The 22,626-nt window shown below is 43.3% G+C and overlaps 1 protein-coding gene across 1 annotated transcript in view; it reads right to left on the bottom strand.

Annotated features, from left to right (window-relative positions):
- LOC146868517 (olfactory protein-like) overlaps positions 1-19,545 on the bottom strand; it is a 31,172-nt gene extending 11,627 nt beyond the window's left edge. Inside the window, exons 1-2 of the mRNA XM_085615660.1 lie at positions 19,447-19,545; positions 7,301-7,440 (exon numbers count right to left, since the gene is read on the bottom strand). Of these exons, the coding sequence (XP_085471786.1) occupies positions 7,301-7,440; positions 19,447-19,545 (239 nt within the window). The remainder of the gene's footprint in view (positions 1-7,300; positions 7,441-19,446) is intronic.
- Between the last annotated feature and the right edge of the window lie 3,081 nt (positions 19,546-22,626).

Here is a 22,626-nt window from a genome sequence, read left to right on the forward strand (position 1 = left end):
ATGTCATAACACCAGCGGAAATCGCATTAGTTGGTAATCAGCCCTTTTTCTTTTTGTTTCTTCCTTGCAGCAATGGTGGGTTACCTGATTAGCGCTGAGACGTTTTAAGGTTTGCGCAAAGTGGGCAATAGGGCAGGGTTCCCACCTGCCAAGAGGTCCTTTGGGAAATGAACTTTCTCTCTAGCTCACTTCTGTGTAGTTCTGCGTCTCAGCCTTCAACATATTATTCAATATTGCTAGGCACTATAGAGCTTGAATTAGCAGAAATTGCATTAAAAAACTCAGAGTTGTTGCAAAAAGGGGTCCCGAAAATATTTCTTGGCCATGACCACAAAATCCTAAGGATTAAACGTGATTAGCACTGACACTGAGAAGGGCCTTCTAATGGTACGTCAGCACAAAACCCTTCCAGGTAATCATAACCTGAGACCATTTAAAATTACCTTTAATCGAATCTCATGTTGTCTTATATGTTGAGAAAAGTTCCAACTTGCCTCTTACATTGTTTTTGTTTCCTATTTTGGTTAGCTCACGCTTTGCACATTATTCTTTTAGTTTGTATTATTCATGTTAGTTTATATTTGTTGCTGTTCATTTAACTTGTTTTTCTCACCTAGTATTTTTCACAGAATTGGATGGTTCACCTGGTTTGTCATCTAGTCCCCACACCTCAGTCTTATTACTTTGTCTTTCTCACTTATACCGGACACAGATCAACTGACTCGTGCCATTACTTACAGGCTGCTTAATATTCCTACCAGAATGGCTGCACAGCAGATGCGAACCGTGGCTGAACTGGCAATGTGCTAAAGGCCAGCCCGTCCGCACTCATCCACACCAGGATAACGCGTTCCACGGGTCATGCTGCCAGTTCTTGTGTTCCTAACCATTGCCTAAGGCAAGCGCACTATTCTAAGTGAATCCCTCTGCATTCTCACTAACAGGTGGTAAGTCCATGTATAGACATTGCAGCATCTTTTCTTTCTGTGATGGGAACCTAAGTTAACCTATCAGATGAATTGCATTGACTTTACTGAAACCTAACAGACTCGCCCACTGACAAAGCATTAGCCATTCAGACTGGTTTTGAATTAAGACATAGCAACCATTCTTCAGCCTTGGGTGGTGGCATTTCTCTTCTTGTGCACTACTCATTTAAAGTATCTAGTACAACACTCTCTGCTTTTACTATGATTAATTTGCCAGCTAATTCTATGCAACCCTCATCTCACTGCAGTATCCTGTGAGTCTTGCTTCATCAGTCCTAAAATTAAACTTTGGAGAAATCGTGTCCAATGTATTGGTTTCTAATAAGCATTCCAGGTGATGTTATTAGGAGAAGGAGATTGTAATATTTGAGTGTTGATCAATGGCTTCAGATCAATACAACGTAAGGGTTTAAAAAATCACTCAGTGTGAGCAATTGAGCTGTTGATCGAGTGGGGTGTTATCCCTGCTCAAGCAAAGCCACAATCCCTGTCAGGGTGAACCACAAAAGTTACTAAATTAACCTGTGTTTAACCCTCTGGTAGCTTGGCACAAATGCAGTCAGGCTTAGCTTAGAGGCAATGAGTAAAGTATTTCTGCAGCACACAAACAGTACTAACATAAAACTCAGATCATTAAAAGTCTCCTAACAATTTAGAAACATAGAGGATGTTTTAATAAATCGACACCAAGACAACAAGGATCCAATCAGTAGAACCGGAGTTATGAATTTTTAAAGTTTAAGGTAAAAAATAGCACGCCAAAGATTAAAGGGATAACCGCGGACATAAAACCGCGCAAGACAGGATCAAAGTAAAAAAATATGGCCGACGGCGATGGTGCGCAAATCACATAAAGTAAGCGCTCACCTTTGGACTTAAAATACATTTTAAAGGAATGTTCGCAGAAAGTAAAGTTAAGAGGGCAAGGCTGCAGGCTGTGTCCAAGATGGAGACGTCTTCATGGGAGAGCCGCTGGACAAAGTTGCAGTGAAGATTTCTATGTGCGGACTTAGTATTTGTTTTGGAAGTCAAAAATCTTCAGCGGGATGCGGCAGTAGGCTCTAGCCGATGAGAGTTCAGGAGGTTGGATACCCCTTTAGCCAAAAACCGTTGAACAGAATTTGATGGTGCTGAGAAGAAGGTAGCAGGACCTACTGCGAAGTCAGGCCGACCGGCTATGCACATTGGCAGATAAACATGCAGGTTGGCCTGTCCTTCCCTCAGTTGCCAGAGCAGTTTTTAGCAAAATATTTTCCAAATCCCAATCGTTAGATGTTGGCAATCTGGGCACCTTTAGCAGCACAACCGTGAGGCAAGGACTGGAAGGGCCTGGAGGGGCACCACCTGGGGGCTTAGGACTCACTCAGGCTGTGTCCAGGTACAGGTTCCATATGGTTGGAGCCTTTGCTGTCCCTGAGGCTCTGATTAGGAGGCCAGCCCCCAAGGCCTTAGAGTGACTCTGGTAGGCCTGGCTTCAAGTGATGAGGCATGGCTCAAGCAGTGGAGCTGGACTATGAGGCTTGAAGGCAGGCTCCAGGCAGCAAAACAGTCCATACAGGTGCAGAGAAACAGCCTTCTGGAGTACATAGCAGCAGACAGTCCTCTGAGAGCCCTTCCGCAGGTCCAAAAGGTGAACTGAAGAGTGGTTCTGAGGGTCCCATCTTTATACCTGGTGTCTTCTTTGAAGTAGAACACGTTTCTAAAGTAATCCTTTTGAAGTGCTTGAAGTGTCCTGACTCCTCTGCCCTGGCTCCAAGCTGGCTGCATGAACAATGCAAACAATGCAAGGATGACAAATCATTTTGTGTGAGCACAATCTATTCAGTTGCAAGTTGGGCTGTGCCATCAAAGAGGAATTGTTTATTACAATCTCTCCGGCACCAAACATGAAATGCTTACTTGTTCTCAAATAAAATATAGCATCTATTACATTTAATAAGTCAACCCAATGCTATCTTACTGGAGAAGTAGGCCTCACAGTAGTGAAGAATGAATGTAGGAGTTTTTCACTAGCAGAACATGCAAATCTTAAACGTGCACGTCCAGCCTCTTAATTATAGTGCACCCTGCCCTGTGACCTGCATAGGGCTTAACTTAGGAATGACATATCTGCAATATAAGGGGAGTGTAAGGGGAGTGCAAAGGGGTTATATTACCAGGTCCATTTGGCAGTTTGAAACTGCATTCAGACTACAATGTCAAGCCTGGGGCATGTTATGAGGTGCTACTTAAGTGGGTGGCACAATACCTGCTGCAGGCCCACTAGTAGCATTTAGTATACAGGCCCTGGTAATATAGTGCCCCACTCTATAAGGGACTTATAAGTAAATTAAATAAGCTAATAATGTGTACGCCAATTTTACCAGATTTAAAGGAGAGAGCACAAGCTCTTTAGACAGGTTAGCAGTGATAAAGTACACAGAGTCATAAGACAAACAAAAATGTATTCGGCTAAAATAGGGGGGGTGAATGCAAAAAGTTTGGGGGAAGGTCACCCTAAGGCTGACAGGTCAAACACTTTGGTGAAAAATTGAGCGAATCTAAACAACAAAGGCTAATCTCTTCAGCTGATGAGTGTGGAGAAAGGACTTCTCCTTAAGACTAGAGGTGTGTGGAATTTGTAATACTGCCTGTGGAATTGGAAGAATTTAGCAATTCCGCATTACTCTGTTACTCCTGTAATGAGGATTACTAATAAATTCCTCCACTTATTCTAACGGGTGAATTAATCAGCACCAGCACCATTTCCAACTTGAGCAATGGCTTCTTGCCTGACTCTGCCATGGACGCTACGATTGAAGGCATTCTTGCATATCTATCGAAACCATGCACAGTGAGTTGTTGTGCTCAGCAACCACAAAGCCAGCTTGGTTATTGGAGAGGGTGCAGCTATTGACAGAAGGCATCAACAGCAAGGCTGGGATTAACATTGGTGTTAACAATCAGAAGCTAGAAAATTCATACTGGGAGCCCTACAGCAAACAATAAAGTGTCTAGATTCTTCCTTCCCTAGTCAGCCTATCGAGTGATTCCCAAAGTCTGCCACACTTGCACCGCAGCCAATCGGCAGCTGTTGGTTTAGTTGGTGCGCAGGTTTTGTGTAAGTGGATTTGGCACTTGAGAAGTAGGGCAGACTGTGGCAGGTGAGATGAAAGGAGTAAGCTCAGCTGTGGAGACAAGACAGCTGATCCATGTTTGCAGCAATAGTGAAGTGAGTGTCAGCTACCGGTTGGCATTGGCCCTTGACCCTCCCCACAGATTCCAATAAAATCCAGTGAAGCGGTGTAGGAACGAAACCTCGCCATGCCACACCAAAGTGCATAAAATAGATCAACTCGTTTGACTCTGCCAAACAGAAGCTTCTGTTCTTGGAAGAATTGAACAAAGGGCTGATTTTGAAATCTCTGAATGTGCATTGTGTGCAACAGAGGTGTCCAAAAACAAGTCATTGTCATGGAAATGTTATACCTTTAAAGGACAGATTTGCATCAAATGAGGCCTTACATGCAGGAACGTGCCATGAAGGGAAACACACCCATCCATAGTGACATTTTTAAAACATTAACTGCTGTGAGCAGAATTATGATTTTCACCTTCTCTCATTTGCAATCGTATCAGAAACAAAAAAGCCTCTCTCTCTAAAGACTCCATAATGTGTCACAGCGTTGATGCTTGTTATTTTTTATAACAAAGATAAATTCAGCTCCGCTTAAATTTGGCTTCTTATCATCTGCAGTTGCTGTCTCACCTTCATGTTGCGTGCACTTGTGTGACAAATGCTCTTGTCATGAAATTGCAAAAGGGAGAAAACTTCTTGTTGTTTCTTCTCCCTGCCTGCTTAAAAACACCTAAGATTACCTGCGAACGAAACAAGGTAGCATGCAAAGAAAGCTCTTAGTTTCCAATGTAGTGTACTGGATATTTCACCTTTGGTCCTCTCTACAAACCAGGGGTGGGCAGAACTCCACAAAAGTTTTTGTGTAACTCAGTGAATTTCATGGAGTGAAACTCCACGAGTTCCACCCATGCCTACTTCAGAGATTGTTCTAATAGTAGGACCCCCGCAATAGCTCACCAATAGAGAAAGATCTGTTCTACTGGGTCTGTAAACTAAAGGTAAATACACCACTTTATTTTCATATTTTTATCTTCAAACTTTATCTAGCATAGGAAGCCCTGCCTTTCTGGTCTACTATGTGTACCAATATATCTATTGCTAATGGCATAGCTGTGAAGATATCATGTTTGCAGAACACCATTGTGAAAAATCCAGTTTTCAAACAACTTATGAAAAAATTAGGAATGTTCATTAAAATACTTCATACTTTTTTTATACTTACAAATTTTAAAAACGAGAAACTAGAGCACAGGGGAGAGTTCTTTGTTGATGAGGTTGAACAGAGGCTGAATATGTAGATGAGGTTAGTGTAAAATGCAGATGTGTCTACTACAGTTTTAAGTGTATTGTGTGCTCTTTTGTAGGCCTGCAGATGATGGAGAGTGTAGTATTTTCTCCATTTGCCAAAGTAAGGAATGGATAGGATTGGATAGTATTTATAAAGCGCATTTATACCCACGGGTGTCAAGGCGCTAAGCAAACGTTTGAGGAGAAAAAGGACCAGCTTCCAGCTAAAAAGCAAATAACCACGTTTTCAGAAGTTTCCTGAAGACCGGAAGAGAGCCTGCCTTTGAAATAGAATGGGGCAAGGAGTTCCATAGCTTGGTCGTTGCCACATAGAAGGAGCAACCATCCCATCTGGACCTGTGAAATCTGGAAGAAACCAGTCTTCTTAGTGAGGAGGATCTCAAGGTCCTCCCTGGATTGTACCACTGAAATACGTTTTTTACGTGTGAGGAGCCATTGCTGTGCATAGCCTTGTCCACCATACTCAGGACCTTAAAGGAAATGCGCTTTGTTATGGGGGCCAGTGCAAGGCTTGAATTCCTCCTTGGCTGACTGATACTTCAGAATGTTAACAATCAGCCTTGCCGCTGCATTCTGTACCACCTGAAGCATGTTTAGGGCCTCTGTGCTGATGTTAAGGTACAGAGCGTTGCAGTAGTTCAGCCTGGATGGAACTAGTGCGATGATAGTAGGCCAATGTAGTTCATATTATATATACGGCAGGACTTTCCGCAGGGCTTTTAAGATGAAGTAACAGGTGCTGACTGTCCTGCTGACCTGGGCATCGAAGGTCAGACCCTCATCTGACCAGATGGAGTTTGGTGATCCAAAGACTAGCACCTCAGTTTTGTCCGCATTGACTTTTAATAAATTGTCATGCATCCAGCATAGAATGCTGGACATACATTGATTAAAATTTTGGGCAACTGATTGCAAACCATTTGTTATGGAAACTCTGCAAGTGGGGTAACAAAGAGGTTAAAAAGATTAGGGCTAAGCGAACATCCAAGGGGGACCCAACAGAGAAGGCAGAAGGCCTTTGCTCTAAAGCACTATAGCTAACGATGTGAGTTCTGCTGGTCATAAAAGAGTGGAGAAGCTGTAGGGCCCTACCAGTAACTCCTGCTTCCAGCAGTCGCTGAATCATGCGCACTGGGGCAATGGTATGGAATGCCACTGAAAGGTCAAGCAAAATCAGCACTGCAGATCCGCCTTGGTCAACCTGCATGCGGATACAGTCGGTGGCTGCTACCAGTGCGGTTTCGGTGCTGGGACTGGCACGAAAACCATTCTGGGAGCTGTCAAGGATTTCCTGGGATTCAATGTGTTTCATTGGCTCAACATTGATGAATGAAAGTAACAAGGCGTTTGTCTGTAAAGACCAGCTAGGCTAGTGATTCTGTCTTAAGAACACTTTCTCATGGCCCCTTCATTGTTTCCCATGAGGAAAATAAGATTCCAGCTCAGATGTTTACAATAGACTACTGCGCTTTTGTGTCACAAGAATCAAGCATCATTCCAATAAAGTGGTAAAGATACTTACCATTAAGGTAGAGGGAAGTAGCAGATTACTACTAAGAGTAAAACCAGATTGGATATGGCCTGATGCAATAAGTTAAACAAACAACAATTTCTGAAGCTGTGCTCAGAGCAAAAGGTTGAATCGTTAGTCAAGTGATGGGGTAAAAAGGGTTTCCAAAAAATGTCTAAAAATTGACCCTAAAGTGAGAAATGTTGGCCAAAGTATGGAGAGTGAAATAATTTTCTAAATGTATGCACATACCTTAAAGTAAAAAAATAAGCTCTAATAGAAATCATTGCTGTATCTTCTGTATATTTCATGCTCATTGAATCCTGCCTAGTAAATAGGCTACTAGCTTTGTTGAGTGCTTTGTCTAACACTTACCCGGCGACGCCTGTGGCAGCATATAGGGATCCGTCGTCAAGTAAGCTGAATATGGTGATGGGCATCTTCATCACTGACTTCATCTGAACAAATTCCGGACAGTTTGATGCCACTGCCACAGCATACCACTTCCCTAGAATCTGGAAGAGAAGGGACAATCAAAAGACTCCAGGATAATGACACGCCTGTTGTATATAGAGTTACTGCCACGAGCCAGCTATCATATGGCGCGTGACAGTACTGGCATGTGAATCACCTGCACAAGAGCAGGCATTATGGTGTAGTACCCTTTTCTCCCTTTCCACAACGCCAGAGCTGGCAGATGAGAACCACCTCTACCGGTGGCCGTAAGACAGTATAACACCGCTTCTAAATCAGGGCATGGGAGTATTCTGAAGAGGCAGTACTCAAAAGACTGGCCCAATAGTTTAGTACAAGAAGAACCTGCATTGTTTTCAGAGTTCCTGTAAATTCTCCCCCATTGATGAACATTGCTTTTCTAGAGATTAATGCAGATTTGTCAAGCTGTCATCAAAGGTGTTGAATGTTAGACATAATAATAACTACAGATGGGCTATCTATCGCTGCCACTGTATTGTCTATATAGAGAGAGAAAGGGAGATAAAGAGAAAGGATACATATTGGGTAATTATTTAATGTGGTCCAATACTCCCATTGTGGGGTTCTAATGACAGCATATCAGTTACTCTTAACTTTTGAGTAACTTTAATACTTTTGACTATTCACCGAATACGACTGTAAAGTTACTCAAATGTGTAAGAGTAAATAACAAATGTAAATTACTCAAAAGTTTAAGTTACCTTTGTGAATAAACCCTGCAGTTCATGAATAGCCCCTGGCCCTACAGTTTGGTGGAGACATGTATGTTACACTCTTGAAGTAAATATAGACTCAGATTTTGTGAATACCCAAAAAAGTATTAAACCTAAACAAAGGGGTAAATTATTCAAAAGTGTAAGGAACCTTTGTGAATCTGGCCCTAGGTTTCTAACTGAAACTGATGAAAGTAATACTGGTAGAGATTGTGTCACTTAAGCTGCATTTTTAACACATATTTTAAATAACTTTGTCACATAATATGATTATCCATGATACACATCATACTAGCCATGACAATTGTAAAGCTCTGCAGAGTGGTTTGTGACTGGCATTATGATGATGAGATCCATTTTTCTCTACGAATGGTAACATTTGTTCCATATTTCATGGTTCCTTGTGAAATATGGTTGTTGATACCACAGCATTTTGCGGAATAAAAACACTCAAACATGCAGTGCATAGTATTTATGCAGATGCAAATAATGTATTATCATATTTATTAACACATTTGAATATGGGGAGGAACGAGAACTCATGAGAGGCAGCTTTAAATAAATCATGATTCCTGACCTTCCCTCAACAATGGCAATAAACAGCATGTTACGCTCTGTGCATCTGCATGTACAGTTAATTCCATGCTATTTTTGATGTATATGCAAAACTAACAGATGTAATTGATTTCCCAAAAATATTTATGAGAACTCATAGGTGAAAGTGATATCCTGCCACAGGAAATTGGGCATTTCAGCTATACCATGGATCTATTGTTAATCCCCATTATCTTATTAAAGACAGTGGGTGGGGTGGGGTTAATGGCCCAGTTGTTTTTCTCTGTAAAGTGTCTGCAGCATTGTATCCATGAGAGTCAGCTGTGTCTTCATTATTTCATTTGCCTTCTGCTTTGAGCACTTTTTGTTTAGATGTTAAAACTTCTCTTATTCTCTAGAACTGAAAGTCTGTGGACAGTTGGGTAGAATATTCTTTAGATTTAGGGTGATTTTTTTCGAAAAAAATCACCTGAGTGTCAGGAGTTCATATGATTCTGCATCTAATTTTTTGCTGAAATAAATACATAACTGATGATAACTGTCTAGCAGCTGTGGTCACAGTGTAAGGAGCGCTCATAGGCTGAAACTTCAGAAAAATGCAGCAGTATGAACATCCTGTTTTGTTTTAAGAACTGTCTTTCGGTTTTTATTTTACCTTGCTGCCTTGGAGAAGTGAAATGAACTCTTTATTAGGCTCTGAACTGTGTTCGGTTTAGCTTTTTCTTTCACATTTATTTCCACTTCTTGTGTCATGACACTGGTATCCACTTCAGATAATTCTAGCATGGCTTGTATTTCCTTGTCATGTATATCATTTTTTCTTAAGCAGTTAAATTGTCTGAAATCTGCACTTGCCAGAGCAATTGGAGGATTAGTATGGGTATTTTTATTGATGACTATTTCGCTTGGGATTAAGAACAGCAGGGTAGATCTCAAGTTATTTAGGCCCGATTTAGAGTTTGGTGGACATTATACTCTCTCATGAATGCAACAGAGTTCCATGCCCGCACCTGCTTTTCACTGCTTCGAAGCCACAAGCCTTTGGCAGTAAGCGCTACATAAATACTGCAATCCCAATCCGCCATTTTAGGAGAGCCATGATACAGGCCGCTGGTGATCTCTCACAATGCTGGGCACCCCAGGCACCAGAATGCAGCTTTCAATGCTACTGCCCCTGTCAGAGTGTTGCAGCAGTTATTGACAATGCATGTAGGGCACGCCTGCACCCATGGGTGTGTGTGTGGGGTTGTGTGTGTGTGTGTGGGTGGGTGGTTGTGTGGGTGGGTGGTTGTGTGGGTGGTTGTGTGTGTGGGTGGCTGTGTGTGTGTGGGTGGCTGTGTGTGTGGCTCAGTGTGTTTGGGTGGCTGTGTGGGTGGCTCTGTGTGTGTGTGGGTGGCTGTGTGGGTGGCTCTGTGTGTGTGTGTGGGGGTGGGTGGCTCTGTGTGTGGGGGTGGGTGGCTCTGTGTGTGTGGGGGTGTCTCTGTGTGTGAGGGTGGGTGGCTCTGTGTGTGTGGGGGTGGGTGGCTCTGCATGTGTGGGGGTGGGTGGCTCTGTGTTTGTGTGTGGGTGGGTGGGTCTGTGTGGGTGCAAATGCAATAGGTCTCGCATTTGAGTGATTAAGCTATTGACATTGTAAATAACAATGCTGTTTCTTTAAATGTTTTAAAAACAAAAACATAAACAAAAATAATGTCATGAGCAATGCCAATAGCTCTAACTTTAACAATGCCGAAACCATTGCATTGTAAATGCTTGTTTTGTTTTCCTGAAAAAATCTCTTGCTTTGGAAGGTTGGTTCTTACAAAAAAATGTAAAAACCTCGTTGAATGACTGTCAAAACCGGCGGAGGCCAATCACTATACTTTTTGTACAGTGAAAGGCATCACTAGTGTCTTTCAGTGTACACAAGAGAGCAAAAGTGACCACTGGGCCAGCAGCAGTTAACTCCAAACTTGGCATACTGTGCCTTCTGATCAGAGGCATCTTTAATCTGCTCAAATGTAACCCTTGGCATCATGGTTTTAGTTGAATACATTTTCTTTAAACAAATATAACTGGAAAATATACCACAGTATAAACCATATGTGCAGATGTGCATATTGCCTCTCGTGAGTTATAGACTCCGTCCCACACACAACAAGGGGAGAGGATATAGCCTGACGGCTAGAGCGGTCAACTGCGAAGCTGGGGAAACGTGTTTGAGTCTCGGCAAGGGATGCACAACATCCTGTGATTCTGGGTAAATCACTTAATCTCCCCGTGCCTAACAAAATGAATGTGTCCCTCTGTAACGCAACTAGTGCTTGTATGGAGTGCTCTGATACCTTAGGGTCAAGTTTGTGCTATATAAAACTCTGAAGCAAAAAAAATGGAAATAAATTACATTTAATTTTCTCTGTGTATATAATATAAGACTATTCGCAGTCGAAATGCGGTAATGAAATACATTTTCAACTGCCATGCATATTCCCCCTGAGCGTGCGCTTTATTTTGCTTGGGAGAAGAATATTAGCCAGCCGCTGAATCCAGATTGAGGACTCCAAAACTACAAAACTACCAAGGATATTGGTCGCTACTCCAGAGGTAAGCTTGGCCCATGGGGACGTTGCTCTGGTGGGGGGGCATGCATGCACTTGTGCTCGGGCGTACTCCCTCGTGGGTGTGGCGCTAGGGGTTCAAGTACTTACTTCTCTGGTTACTGGCTAACTAAGGGGAATTTATTATTTGAATAAGCATGTGCTGGATTGACCGCAAATTTAACCTGTGCTTCACGACTACATACTTGCCCCAAAAACTTTTACTGAACAACATAAAGAGTACAATGGCACCCTTGTAATGTACTCGTATTCTTCCACATATCTTTGCAACGCTCCAAATTTCTCAATGCAAAAACACCAATTGATGGACAGAATGCAGAACAATGTCTTACATTCACCCCAGTACAGAGATCTGGGCCTAAATCCATTGTTTTTTTAATCACCATGCCGTTCCAGTTTGAACCCAGCCATATGCAAATCAGTCTTGACCCTGTGCCTCATGGGTACAGTCCAGCCCGAACTGCCAAGCCAGGTCCTCCCTGGACTGGAAACAAGCATCCTAGGACCGGTTTCGGGGTTTCACCCCTCTTCAGCCAGGATAGCTTGATTCCAGTGGCATGGAGAGCACGGGACCCACGTCTGGGCATACCCTTCCCACTCGGGGTGACAAATGCAAAAACACCAATTGATGGACAGAATGCAGAACAATGTCATACATTCACCCCAGTACAGAGATCTGGGCCTAAATCCATCAGTTTTTTGCTCACCATGCCGTTCCAGTTTGAACCCAGCCATATGCAAATCAGTCTTGACCCTGTGCCTCATTGGCATCGCTATTTGATTGTCTTTGGTGAATGTGGTGATGAGAGCCCATATGGGTCGAATTGGTTTGCACTACAATTCCCAGAAATCACGGCGGTTGCCGTCCAGATTTTCCAAAGTATGGCAATTAAAGCGGGACATTTGTTGTAAGTGCGATTGTAATTTGCCCCACATGATGCCTCTGATGAGGGCAGTGACCCGAAACGCGTCACGCGTCACGCGTCAGGCATGGTATGGCAGGGGAATGGATTCCTAACTACCGTTTTCTTTGAGGATCAACCGTTGAACTAATTATATAAGGGGGAATTTCTATGGTTTTGTACGAGTGAAATGTCCAACTAACTATAACGCCCCTGAAACCTATGTTTTTTTCAGTGAATTTCGAAGGTTTTTTAAATGCTAATTCCTAACTATAACGAACCTGAAATCTATGGTTTTTTCAGTGAATTTCAAAGGTTTTTTAAATGCTAATTTGTAACTATAACGTGTCTGAAACCTATGATTTTTTCAGTTAATTTCTAAGGTTTTTTAAATGCTAGTTTCTAACTATGCCTACAGTGGTAGGACATGTAAAGAAAGAAGAAAAAACACACAGAAAGAAGAAAAAGAAATGCAGAAAGAAGCAACAGAAGTCCTCAAAGACGAAGAAAAGTGCAGGAAGAAGGAAGACGTGCAGAAAGAACAAACAGAGGAGCAGAAAGAGGCCTTGTTACAAAATCATCCTGTACCCTCAACTTTTTCAGATGGGTACTGGTGGTAACTGACTAACCAGTCCTAGAGCCAGTGCTATGCTAAAAGACGCTTAGAATACCGTTAAAACACCTACATACACTAGGGAACACTATGCTTTGGGGTACCCCTGTGATTACCATGGCCTCCTCTGTAAGACCCTAGTACATGATAGGGCAGGGGGATTAAAACTACCGCTTAAAACGCGCCACAGGGCACGTTTGCACACTGGTGAAGGGAGGGGCGAGCTGAGCTGTGGCCGTTTTAATTTGGTGGATAAAGTCCCCATGAATCCTGAGTGTCCCTTGGGTACAACTAGCCCACTAGGTACCTCCAGTAAGCGCCACATAGCTATGTTGCAGAGAGGTGTAAAAAGGGGCACGACCTGGACCACCTCTCTGCAACGCAGCGCAGTGGCGCTTACTGGAAGCACCTGGTGGGCTAGTTAGCCCCCAGGGGCCCTCAGGATTGAAGGGGAATTATTTCCCCAACTTAAAAAGCGTCACTGGGCGTGTTTGAACACGTCACCTTAGGCCCCGTCCCCTCCCTTCACCACTGTGCAAACACGCCCTGTGGCCGTTTTAAGTTGGGAGATTAAGTCTCCTTGGATCCTGAGGGTCCCTGGGGTCCAACTAGCCCACTAGGTACCTCCAGTAAGCACCACAGAGCTGCGTTGCAGAGAGGTGTAAAATGGGGCCCAGCCTAGACCACCTCTCTGCAACGCAGCGCAGTGGCACTTACTGGAATCACCTGGTGGGCTAGTTGGCCCCAGGGGTAGGGTGACCAGATGTCCCCGTTTTCCCAGAACGGTCCCTGTTTTTGGAGAAGTGTCCCGACACAGTGTCCAGGTTAAACACAGAAATGTCCCTGTTTTTCATTGTTACGGCTGAGCATGCGCGCGCATACTCTCTTTGCACTGTTTACAGCATGTGTTGTCACTGAGGTGAGTGCTGTAGCAAGAAGGGAAATCCTTTGAAGAGAGACATTTTACACGCAGCGCCACCTACGTCATTTTGCCAGCCAAAGTTTCTACTTTGAATAAAACAATATTTCTTCGTCCTGTAGTTTGTATTCATAGCCATACAAACTTTTCAGTAGCCCTTATGCATACCGTGCAAGGATTAATGCATTGCTCATTGCATGTTTTATTCCTAACCAATTGATGCATCTGTGTTCTCCATATCAAAGCTATGACTTGACCTTTTGACTGACTTTTCAGATCACGGCAAAGGGTTTAGCTGGAAAGAACTTAAAGGAGCAGGGTTAACACCTGTGGAAGAGGCGAGAAGCGCTGCTCGACCTTTTTGCTCAGGTCTTCACACTATTGCACTATGAGATGATACCAATGGCTAGAGTGCACTATACATATCCCAGTAAGGTAACATGACATCTGAGCAGTGACCACGTAAATGTGGGAGGACTGTGTGGTCGGCCAGCCTTTGCGACTCTTAAGACCCTAAGGCAGTAATACCTGGAGAGAAGTGTTTTTTTTTACATTGGTCCAAGGCTGTCATTTGGCAATTTAGCATTCTGCAGTTTACCTCCCATGCTTTTCTGTCATGAGCAACTAAGCAACATTGGTGAGTTGTACTTTACGTGGTGCTGACGCAGCAGCTATAGAAATAAGCTTTGATAAAGCTAGTAAATCTGGCGTCTGCTAGCCTGTGATGGTCTATTGATTTTTGGCAAATATATGCTATAGTCCTTAAAAGTGTGCATGTAATAAAAGTACTAATGCTGCTGTGCAAAGGAGAGAGGTGCCAATAAAAGACCGCAAATTTGTTGTCTGCAATGCTTCATCTCTGTGGAGGGAGCTGCCATTGTAGTCCTTTTTCTATGTGTATGGCAGCTGTCAAATTATGTCGATGGTTACTGCAAACCGGAGTCCTACTTTTATGTCTGTGACCTGTCCCCGTTTTTTGTTTTGAGAATCTGGTCACCCTACCCAGGGGGTGCTTTTGCAGGGTGCTGCAGGGAGGGGGCGGGGCCTCCAGGGCGATGCCGGTCTTTTTTTTTGTGTGTTTTTAAGAAGGGGGGCTGTGTGCCCCCCCCTTTCTTTTCCTAATTTTTTTGGCCCTGGGCCTGACTCCTATTGTTTGGTTTTTAATTTTTTTTTTTAAGGGGGCCACGTGGCCCCCTCCTGAGGCCATAATCGGCCCGGGGGACCCCATCGCCCGGGGCATGGCCTTTTTTTTTTATTTTCATTTAATTGGAGGGGCTGCGTGCCCCCCCTCCTCAGGCCATTTATGGCCCCGGGGCCCCCATCCCCCGGGGCCGGCGTTTCCTTTTATTTTTATTTTTTATTTGTTTTTATAATTTCGGGAGGGGGGCGTCGTGGCCCCCATCCCGGGCCACTTATGGCCCGGGGGACCCCATCCCCCGGGGCCAGCCCTATCCGATGGGGACCGTGGGTGGGTCCCCAATCTCCCCATGGTCCCACCGGCTCCCCACCTCTTGCGGGAGCCGGCATTGCTTTTCCACATTGGAAGCTGCTAAGATGCAGCTCCCCGAGTGGAAAAGCAAACTGCTTTGGTATTTTTGAAGAGAGAGCAGGTTTCCTGCTCTCTCTTCCAAATACCAAAGCAGAGTTTGCTATGGCAGGGTGGGAGCCGCGAGGCTCCCGCCTTCCCATAGCAAACAGCAGTGTCCCGGGGGTGGGCACCCCGGGACACTGCAGGAGCCTGCCCTGGGGGGTGGCGGTCCCCAGGGCCATGACAAGGCTCCAGGAGGGGGGCCGCGTGGCCCCCCTCCCACCATTTACAAAGCCCCGGGGGTAGTGGTCCCCGGGGCTTGGGGGTCCGTCACGGACCCCCTAATTTTAATATTTAGAGCCCCAGGGAGGTGGCGGTCGCCGGGGTGTGTTGGGGGTTCAAACCCCCCACACAGGTTTTTTTGTTTCAAGAAAAACAAGCCCCGGGGTGTGGCGGTCCCCGGGGCTGCGGGGGGCCGTGAGCCCCCCACAAATAATTTAGATAAGCCCCGGGGGTGAGGTCCCCGGGGTTTGGGGGGGCCTTTGAGCCCCCCCACACATCTCATTCCAAAGCCCCGGGGGTGGCGGTCCCCGGGGCTGGGGGGGGCTGTGAGCCCCCCCGCAATTATGTTTGAAAAGCCCCCAGGGGTGGTGGTCCCCAGGGCTGGTGGGCCCCTTCGGGCCCCCCATCCCAAAACAAATATTGCCTCCGGGATTTGGCCCACCTAGGAGTGAAATATTAATGAAGCACGGGAGCCCGCGCTTCGTTCAAAAAACAATTTAGGCTGAAATTCATGCTGGGTGCGCGAATCTCGACGATTTAAAAAAAACAATGCTTTTTTGGGCCCTGGGGGTCCTTGTGGGACCCCCTGAGCAGGCCTAGGGGGTCAGGGTGTTTCTACCCTGCCCCCTTTTTGCGCATAACTTTTTCTGTTTTCTTGTGCCTCGGTTCTACCGAGGCACAAGATGGCTGCCAACACTTCCTGGTTTGGAGTGTTGACAGCCAATTAGCATAAAGCTCGTGATCGGGAGGGTGCGCGGATCCTGCGCGGCCATAGATATATATGTGTTTTTACTTTTGATTTTCTCAGCAACTACTGAACGGATTTACACCATTTAACAAAAAGGGTTCTTTCTGAACCAAGAACTACCTCTTTGTCAAATTTGGTGTAATTCCGTTCAGCAGTTCGGGCTGTAGCCGTGTCTAAAGTTTCCTATGGGAAATTGCATAGGGAAAACACGTTTTGGGACCCCCCTTTTTTCTCGGCCCCCGCTTGCCAAATCACCCCGAATCTTTCAAGATAGGAGCAGACTGGAGCGCCCCACAAGTTTAGAAAAGTTCAGGAAGATTCGTCAACCGGCGCCAAAGTTATTGGGAATAGAATGTTGAGAATTTCCTATGAAAAATAGGTCCTAACTATAACTATCTACTGGCGACCGCCAGTAGATAATATATATATATATCTATATATATATATATATATATATATATATATATATATATATATATATAATGACAGTAAAAATAAAAATATATGTGGCCTGATAATACACTTGTTTTTAGAGCAACTGTACTAAGGAAATACACATTAGCACATTTATTACTACATTGTAAAATTTCAGTTCATTACCACAGCATATCAAAACTGACATGAAAAGCACCCTTTTACTTCTCATGGGTTGCATGTAACAATTACTTTAATAAGGGAAACAAATCTACTAATAGTCATGAGGTCTCTTCTGTGTGAATTTTCTATTCTGTACAAATGTAACCCCTTGCATCTTGGATTTGATTAAGTATCTTGTGCATAATATGTTAATTCCTAATATTGTTGAGGGAGTGGAGGGACATCATTCCTCACTCGAAGCCTTTACTAATATGTTTTGCGCCCCTCCACACACTCATCAATGAAAAGTTTACACGGGAGTTTGACTACACCCAACCCACCATGGACAGCCAAACCCGCTGCATATGGCCTGTGCAATGGTGTTGGACACAGGGTCTGCATTGAACAAGAAAGTTCAAAAAAGACATTCAGTTTTCCTTGGCTAGTAGCAAAAATTTTAACGAATAAAGTCCTTGTGTAAAGTGGGTCCAGCAGCTTATATAATAGGGCTTCAAGGTCCCCGCTAATCTGCTTTCGATTGAGGCTTTGTCGTTCTTGCCAGCAGCTTACACCTTATGTGTAGCTTGTCCTAGAATCTTTTTCTACACAGCATGCATCTAAGATCTAAGAATACGAATTGCTGTATAGTAGCCTTGTGTGCTCAGTTGTCGACAGAGCGGTTTCAGCCATTTTGCCCACAATGATTTGTACGCCGGGCAAGCAAACATTAAATTGGCAGTGCTTTCAATCGGGGCCTTGCAACATGGGCAGTTTTTCTCCTTGCTTGGGCTCCACTTTGCTGTCGCCTCACGAACAGGGAGAGTTCCGAGCCTAAAGTGGATGTAGAGTTCTCTATCTATTGGTACTTTAATTGTGTCGAGAAAGGGTTCAAAATATCCAGTCTGCTTGTGGGAATAGAATTCTAGTGTTAGTTTGCCCATGCTGAGATTATGGTTCTCTTGTAGGTCCACCCATTCCCAGTATATGCGTTTGAGTTCCTCTCTCCTCGGGGGTACCTAGCCGGCCCAGCAGGCCTGGAGACCCATAGCTGACAGCGTTCTTTTAATATCAGCAATGCAGCCTATTTTCCCGCTAGTGTCTAGACTAATAATCTCAGTCATGGCTTCTACATAGGAAGAGAGTTCAGGCGTCCGCCTAATGTGGGCCCAAAAGAGTAGGGGGCGCAACCTAGCTATGTCACCCAATGACCACCTACACATATCTAACAATAGGGGAGCAAGGTGGACGTACTTGGGTACCATGACCAGGTCTCTCAGAAATATGTATCCTGACCTGCAGAGCTCATCAAGTTTTTCGAACCCCCAGACTTCTGCTCCATAAAGGGCAGAGCTGACTGCTTTTAGGTCGTAGATTTGGAGTGCTGGGGCTACGGGCTTAGTATGAGAAAGGCGATATTCTTTCCCAATTACTCCAGTTATTATTTTATGTCCCAGCAAAATCTTTGCTATGTGGGGTTTCCAGGACATCTTGTCAGAAAATCTTACGCCCAGATAATCAAAGGTGTCCACCTTTTCGAGGGGGACACCACCTAGCAAAGGGCCGCTTTTGTATGACCTGTGGCAATTAAAAGCCATAAATTTGGTTTTAGAGATGTTTATGACCAATCCCATGTTATTGCAGAAAAGTTGAAATCTATTATTAACATGCTGTAACCCTGCTGGGGTCTTAGATATCAGCAGGGTATCGTCTGCGAATAACAGGGTTGGTATTTTGTTTTTAAAGTTTCATGCAGATTTATATGACTCACCAAAACCTCCCTGTGCTATCACTACTAGCAGAATCTGAATCTCAGAAGTGGTGCAGGCAGAAGAGAAGTATTGCCAACTCTTACTGCAACAAAATACAGTATTCAAAACAGTACAAGTCTGGAATAGAGTTCTTTAGGAGTGTTGTGTCAAATCCATTTGTGAAAGAAACTGAAATGGTCAGGTGAAGATTGAGGTGCACTTGAAAGTGTGTGTTACACGCATACCCCAATATCCAAGGTCAATGATTATTGGATCTAGGTCCATTGGGAGGAGTGTGTTACAATGTCATATCAGAATACCTGGGGTGATTAAAGATTTGATTGAGTTGCATTGGAAGGAATGTGTCTGTAATGCTGGGGATACATTTGAGGTGCATTGAAAGGAATGGGTAGTTAATAACAGACTATTTAAGATATAACGTGATTCTGGATTGAAATGAGATGTATTTGGAAGGGGTGTGCTATAATGCAATAGGGGAATATCTGAAGTAATTCAGGACTGAATTGAGTTGCATTAGTAGAGGTGTGTTTCCTGTCATACTAGATTGTCTGGAACAACTGAAGAGTGAACTGAAAACATTGGAAAATATATGTTAGGCCCCAAAGTAGAATAATGACGGTGACTAAAATCAGGGTTGCAGTGCATGACTAATAAAGATCTAATTTTCTGCACTGGAATATCAAAGTTATGCAGTTTAAAATGAACATGCATTGGAGATGATGCATTATGTAGTGTGTCCTGTGCACCTCTTTTATTCCTCACAGACCTGATAATTTTCTAAGTTTGAGATATATGCAACAGATTAACGCAATTATGAGAGTTACCTTCTGAGGGTCAAAGTTGCTCATTACTGGAATCTCCATAGCCTGCACCTGAAGCAGGCCTGAGAAGAGCAGACCAAGGCTTATCCACATCGCAGACATGATGGTCTTCAAGGTCTCAAGCTGTCTGTGACTCTGGTTCTTTTATGGCTGGACTACTCTGTCTCCTGAGGCTCAGATGATTGCTGTGCCGCACACTGAGCATTTATACATCTCACTACAGGAAGTAAAGCAGGAAGGTTATTTGCTGCCAAGACTTTGTTATGTAACACATTGCACCACTGGAGATACAAGAGATATCTTGATGATCTAATGTCACTTTTATGCTGTCAAATACGTGACTCTGCTTGATAAAACTGGCTTAGTTTCTGGTTGCATGCACTGATTAACAAAATATCTTAATTTACGGTTAAGTAATCTCCTACATTGGTTTCCTGGCATAGCTATTCTAGCTTGCTTGCTCCAAATGTGGGAAGAAGATAAAGTGCAAGCCAACTGTAGGTCATGAGGTGATCCCTAAATCTTAATTGCTGGACATCCATGTGAGACACCGAAACATAGGAGAGCAATGTGTGATGGTTTTCACATAATGACATGTTGCATGAGTTTAAAGTGATCACCGGGCATGACAAGGCAGTAGGGAGATTCATCATATTATTGAGGTGCAAAGGTCAACTTTACTGAGTAGAAGAAAGCAACTGTAGAGTATGCCATTAATGTCATTGCTAAAACTCATGCGTATTCACATGGGATGAGATGATATGCAGTCAAAATGATGTATTGCTCGCTAAATGGGCAGACTCAATCCAAGCAAGATTCCAAAAAACTGTTTCCTGATCTGTACTGGACAAACCAAGTCATACTGTTTTTCCCCTTTTGTCTTGAAATTGAACAGATGCAAGTTTGGGTCTTGTCTTCAGCCCTTTTAATTCTCTGAACCTCTAGAAATTAGGGAATTTATTGGTAATGTTGCTGTCTGTCCCTTGTACTGCTTTAGTGCGTATTCCAGACCACTGCTACCCCATCTTAAAAATAAGAGTCAAAGCATTAAGATTACTTTCTATTTTGCCCGGAATGGCCATGTCATGAATGCAAGAAAGGTATTCCACAATGTCAATAATATAATCTACTAACATGTTCCCCACATTCAATGTGTGGTTCAATTGTCTTTCTCTATGTATTAGATGTTCTTCTTCCACGGAGTGCCTTTAGGCGTAAATCCACCAGCAAGTCCAGGAGTGCCCAGCCTCTATTATTGTGTCTTTTGTCATTTTTTAGAGTGATGTGATACCAGAATATAGTTGTTAGATTATTCTTTAACAAAATGGTGCTAATTGCAGTTAATAATGGAAAATCTACACCTAGTGTGATAATTTGTTTGTAAATACTATTTAGAACACAATATATATGTACATATAAATTACTGAAAAAACAAATGGTTACACTGGCGTTATAGTTAGGTTTTGTAATAAGTTCTTACTTGGCATTAAAAATAACCTTAGAAATTCGCTGCAAAAAAATAATTTTAAGGGACTCTATAGTTAGGTGAACATGTTACAGTTTCAAACTAACAAAACAACTGAAACTCAGCAGTGATAGATCTCTCAAGTAACTATAACTCGTGCCCCAATGTATCTATGACCCACGCCCCCACCGTGTACAGTTTTGTCATCAATAATGTCATTTCAAATGTTTCGGTAATGTTATCTATGATATCATAGAACATGTCATGAGTGATGTAATATGTGGGGTAGTTAGCAGTTCACGGTGAGGGCATGAGTTATAGTTACTTTCAGGCATGAGTTATAGTTACTTTCAGGCATGATTTCAATACATTTAAAAGTATATGTGCTTTGAGACCCGCGAGGTTCCCTCTGGGACCACCCCCACCAGGCTAGTGCCCAAAAAAATGAGCTCACTTAATGGCCAAAGATAAACATATTTCTAACATCATAGCACATTTTGAGCCCCATTAGGCATATTCCGAAATATTATGAAAATTCAAATGAAACAAAACAAAATTATAGATATCTTAGCTCTTCCACGTTACCTACAGCTCCCCAACTGCTCAGTGTACATTATTTTCAATTCCAACCTATAAAAGAAAAAATATAACATAAAACAACAGTCAGTGCCCTAATGTACCTGTATGCTCAGAACATGCAGCAATTAAATATTCGAAAATATCAATAAAAACATATAGGCAGAGAAAGTATAATTACACGTACAAAAATGTGTACATTTCCTCATCAATGTTCAACCCAAGGAGTTCTTTAGTTCCTATCCTTAAAATGTACTTTCTTCTAGTTGTCTCAATGTGGCTTCTCTATCTCTTCCCCTCATGGACTGTGGTATTTGGTCTAGCATGCTGTATGTTAGAAGATCAGAGTTGATCTCTAAAGTGCCTACCAACTGAATAAGTATCATCAATGTTTTTTACCGCCCGTATGTGCTGCAAAATATGTATGTGAACCCTAGCGGTCTGGATGCACGTCTTACACACACAGCAGCTACTGGATTGGTTTTGTTGACATGCCACCCCCATAATTACCAGGAAGACTGGTTTTAACACATGAGCGCGCTGCGAGGGGAACCGTAGGGCTTTCCAGCAATGTGTCTTACCCGTATTGTCCGGGATTACCAGTTTAGTGGGAGCCAGCGTGTGGGAAAACCCATCTTTAGAGTCCAAGCAGCATCTCATTCCATGACAAAATGCTATAAGATTGTTTACTGAATGTCACAGTGCTCTAAATTGGCATGGAGAGAATTTTTATTTGTATTCATTGAGCGGATTCATAGTATCAATATAACTTTATTGAGCACTTGCGCAGATTGCTTTACATAATAGGGCCATAATACCAAAAAAGGTGCTCATTGTTTCAATATAACTTTATTTAGTACTTGACGTATATAGGTTTAACCAATGGAGCTGAGATGTACAAATTATTGTGAGCCCAGCGTCCGTTTGATTGTTTCTGAATTATTGTTAATCTAATGTTTTGAAACATTGCCTAGCCCGGAGTATAAGTAGAAAAAAAGTGTTTAATCAATACAGTGATATATTATACATGTATGTTCCAATATGGCCGCCATTGCCGCTTCAGTGGTTTGTCTGCCTTCAGTGTCGGATTTCTGTGTAAATAGGAAGCTCAAACATGTGCAGGCATCGTGAAAAAGGCCTTT

The sequence above is a fragment of the Triturus cristatus genome, chromosome 1_2 (assembly GCF_964204655.1).
Source record: "Triturus cristatus chromosome 1_2, aTriCri1.1, whole genome shotgun sequence".
In the NCBI taxonomy this organism is placed as follows: domain Eukaryota; kingdom Metazoa; phylum Chordata; class Amphibia; order Caudata; family Salamandridae; genus Triturus; species Triturus cristatus.